Genomic DNA, 3,651 nt, shown 5'->3' on the forward strand with positions numbered 1-3,651 from the left:
TGTTGTGGTGGCCCTCTTTGTTCCGAACTTGACCCAACCAAGCTAGGTTTGCCTCTAATGTACTCGACTGTTGTGGTGGCCCTCTTTGTTCCGAACTTGACCCAACCAAGCTAGGTTTGCCTCTAATGTACTCGACTGTTGTGGTGGCCCTCTTTGTTCCGAACTTGACCCAACCAAGCTAGGGTTCAAGGCTTGAGACTTTCCTGCGCGTTTTTGTTGTTGTTGTTGTTGCTGCTGTTGTTATTTCTTTTCAAATAGATATGTTATTGAAATAATGAATTCAAATACATTTTTCGTTTCTTTGTTTGTTTCAGGTCAGGAGTGTATACAAAGATCCATCTATTCAAAATTTTATCAATGTTGCTGTTGCCAAGCTCATCATATTCGAAACGACATGGGTAAGCTTTCACTTCTTGATCGCGCTGATACATGCTTGCTATTTTTAGAGAAGCATTATTGGGTATTATATTTACAGCTGTTACTAGATAGACGCTTTAGCGTCGGCTCAAGACCATTTAATTTTGAAAACAGAAGAATTAACTATTATATTTGAGAAAGGCGTAATATTGTACAGAATACAAACGAATACTGATTTACTCACACTTTGTTTTTAATATGGTATACTTTTTACCACCTAGAATTTCTCAGCTTTTTGCGCAGCAACATATTTTGTATTTTCGACACAAATTAAACCCCGCAAATACTGTCACATTGTTGGAAAAAATATCGTTTCTTGAGATACAACAGTATTTCCACGCTCCCAATCTAGCTAATGCACAACATTATAGAATAGGTTTACGTTGCTGAGTTTGACTATAGAGTTTGTGAACGTGTGCTTCTGCTATTATGCTGGCATTAGAAGTTTAAAGCACATTGTAGAAATATATTACAACCTCGTCAAAAGTATATACAGGTAACGTGATGGGAACAACCTCCCTACTATCAGCTTGTTAAAATAATTATGGTCCAAGAATGAATAAATACTGATTCATAGTCGTTATGCTCGTGTGCCAAAACTATTGGTACTCATAAAGCAGGTTGCACATATCACCTCATCGTTCTGGCACCAGCCCTAGTTCATGGCTTCAGGGCGAAGCAGGCCTTTACCAGCTTGAGTGTTTCGAAATCGAAGTGACTATTCCCAGTGACACTGGGGATAGGTACAGAAACTATTCCCAGTGACACTGGGGATAGGTACAGAAACTATTCCCAGTGACGACGGAACGCTTTTGCATAAAAAAATCAGAAGTGTTTGCACTGTAGACTTTGTTCTCACTTCAGTTCAGTACTTTTGTTCTTTTCTCTTACTTAGGGCTTAGACAGGACCGTAGAATAAATCTAGAAGAAAGAAGAATCGGGAAGTATTTCTACCTGTCCTGTACCATGATCTCCAAAATCCGTATGTAGATCTAGATCTACACGTACGTAAAATACGAATGAATAACAAGCAAGCATAGAATGATCATTCCTTTTTTCTTTTAAAAAATTCTTCCACTCACACTAGAATCTACTTCAGTTTAGTTAGATCTAGAATCTAGAATCTAGATCTACATTATATCTAGTCTAGTATTTATTAGTAATCCATCACCATCATGCCCGTGTAGATCAGTGTGGGAACAATAGATCAAAAGGGCCTGTCCGTTCTCAGTGTCACTGGGGATAGTTTCTGGGCCTATTCCCAGTGACACTGGGAATAGTGCTTTCCTTTCGAAATTGGCATATGCATCAAGCAGCTACTTATTAAAACTCCATCTCGGATATTTTGGTCACTGTACTGTATCGTAGTTCGTTGCACATGCTATACCTTGCTATAGCGGGATCTCCTTCTATACCGCTGATGTGGACGCAGATCTCACTCTGAAGGTGTTTTCGGCAAGGCAAGTCTGCCGATTATATTTAGGGGTTCGGGTATCTTGAAGGAGTTTAGGGGCAAGTTGGCACTGAATGCCACAGACTGAGATAACCGTAAGGTGCTTTTAAGTTACCTGTTCCCTGCAGGTTGGCCACCTGATCTCAAAGGGGGATTCTGAGCACAGTATGGGCTGACGATGTATCGGCACCTGAAAGGAGCGACCTTCCTCGATTTTTATCTATTTTATGTAGACTGGGTTGTAAAACGCGAATAAAACTAACGCGTTTTGGGTTGTCTTGTTCAGCTATATATGATTGTTAAGTCGTACATTCTCTCCTTGAAATGAACCAGAGATACTTGGTTGTAGCTTCAGCGTGTCGTTTTGTGTGTGAAAAAGAGGGATTTAAATAAAGGGGTGGGGTGAAGGGATGGGATGGTGGATAGGATCGAATGCAACGATCTTCCAGATTTTCTCCCTTCACTTTACTGGCTTCACCTCGTTCCCCCAACCACTCTCCTCGTTGCCGTCTCAGACTTCGTCATTGTAGTAGTTACTGTGGTAAATTTTTGCCATCGTTATATATTCACTCCCCTCCCCCCTCTTCTTCCATCACCACCACTGACTCCATACATAGTACGTGTATTTTGGACTTTTCTTGATCGCAGGAAATGCCCTTCGAAGTGTCGCAGAACGCGGCGTCGACCCTGAAGGAGTTTTGTTTGTGGCAGAACAGTGTCAACGACTTTACCCCCAAAAGTGAGAAACACCATGACACGGCCATCCTTCTCACTCGGTAAGTTACCCATTCTTCTAACACACTAGCACATGTGACGGAAAACACTGATTTGTTGTTACAAGGTGTGAAGACAGGGGGGCATGGCCTTGTAGCTGGCGGTTAGTGGAAGTCTTATGTTGTCTGTCTTCTTTTCAGTGTTACGGCTGTCCTGTCGTAGTTCTGCTTCGACTTCCAGGCGAATGATGATTGTGTGATTCCCACTCGTCGTCAACAAGTTGCCTCAATGGCTGCGTTTGGCGCCCAGCTTTCAATAATTATGTCGATGAATGGCACAAACAATTAAAATGTATTTTATCTGAACGTATGAAACTGAAAAATAGGCTCGCTATCTGGACACTGCCGAATTTTATATATTTTCTTTCGTTTATAGACCGATTTGTTGTGCTATTTTGATTTTCTGGGGCTTCCCATCCCTTCGAAGTTCGTGGCTGAGCTTTCAGCATAGCTGTAATCATAGGTTGTGTGTGACAAATAGTTATCTTTCTCCTTTAGCTAGAACACAAAGAGGCACCCTGCAAGGAAAGGAAACTTTTTTTTGGTCTTCTTTGGCGGTCTTCTCCGTAATTATGTTGCTGTCTTTTTTAAACTTTAATCATTTCAATAACAAATTCAAGGCTAAGAAAAAATTTAGGTTTACCTTTTCGTTCACGGACATGGAATCAAACAGTTCATTTTGGATACACCCGCACATCCGGGCCTCAAAGGGAAAGACATCCTGTTTAAGTCGTATGGGTTATTAATGGTGAACGTTAAAAAATAATTAAGTATGAACAACTTACATTATCCCCTTCTCTGTGCCATTTCAGGGAGGACATCTGCAGAGCCCCTGGCAAGTGTGATACTCTCGGTAGGTGACGTTTTTTAATTTATTTGTTTTAAAGTGACGCTCTCTCTCTCTCTCTCTCTCTCTCTCTCTCTCTCTCTCTCTCTCTCTCTCTCTCTCTCTCTTTCTTTCTCTCTCTCTCTCTCTCTCTCTCTCTTTGTTTGTCACTTTGTTGCTAA

General features: G+C 41.1%; 1 protein-coding gene across 1 annotated transcript in view; it reads left to right on the forward strand.

Moving 5' to 3' along the window:
- The window catches only part of LOC101846726 (A disintegrin and metalloproteinase with thrombospondin motifs 9), a gene marked incomplete in the record, with an annotated part of 163,321 nt that overhangs the window by 122,697 nt on the left and 36,973 nt on the right, over nucleotides 1-3,651 (forward strand). The window contains 3 exon segments of the mRNA XM_013080651.2: nucleotides 315-398; nucleotides 2,519-2,646; nucleotides 3,456-3,496. Of these exon segments, the coding sequence (XP_012936105.1) occupies nucleotides 315-398; nucleotides 2,519-2,646; nucleotides 3,456-3,496 (253 nt within the window).

This window comes from Aplysia californica, unplaced genomic scaffold (assembly GCF_000002075.1).
Source record: "Aplysia californica isolate F4 #8 unplaced genomic scaffold, AplCal3.0 scaffold00094, whole genome shotgun sequence".
In the NCBI taxonomy this organism is placed as follows: Eukaryota; Metazoa; Mollusca; class Gastropoda; order Aplysiida; family Aplysiidae; genus Aplysia; species Aplysia californica.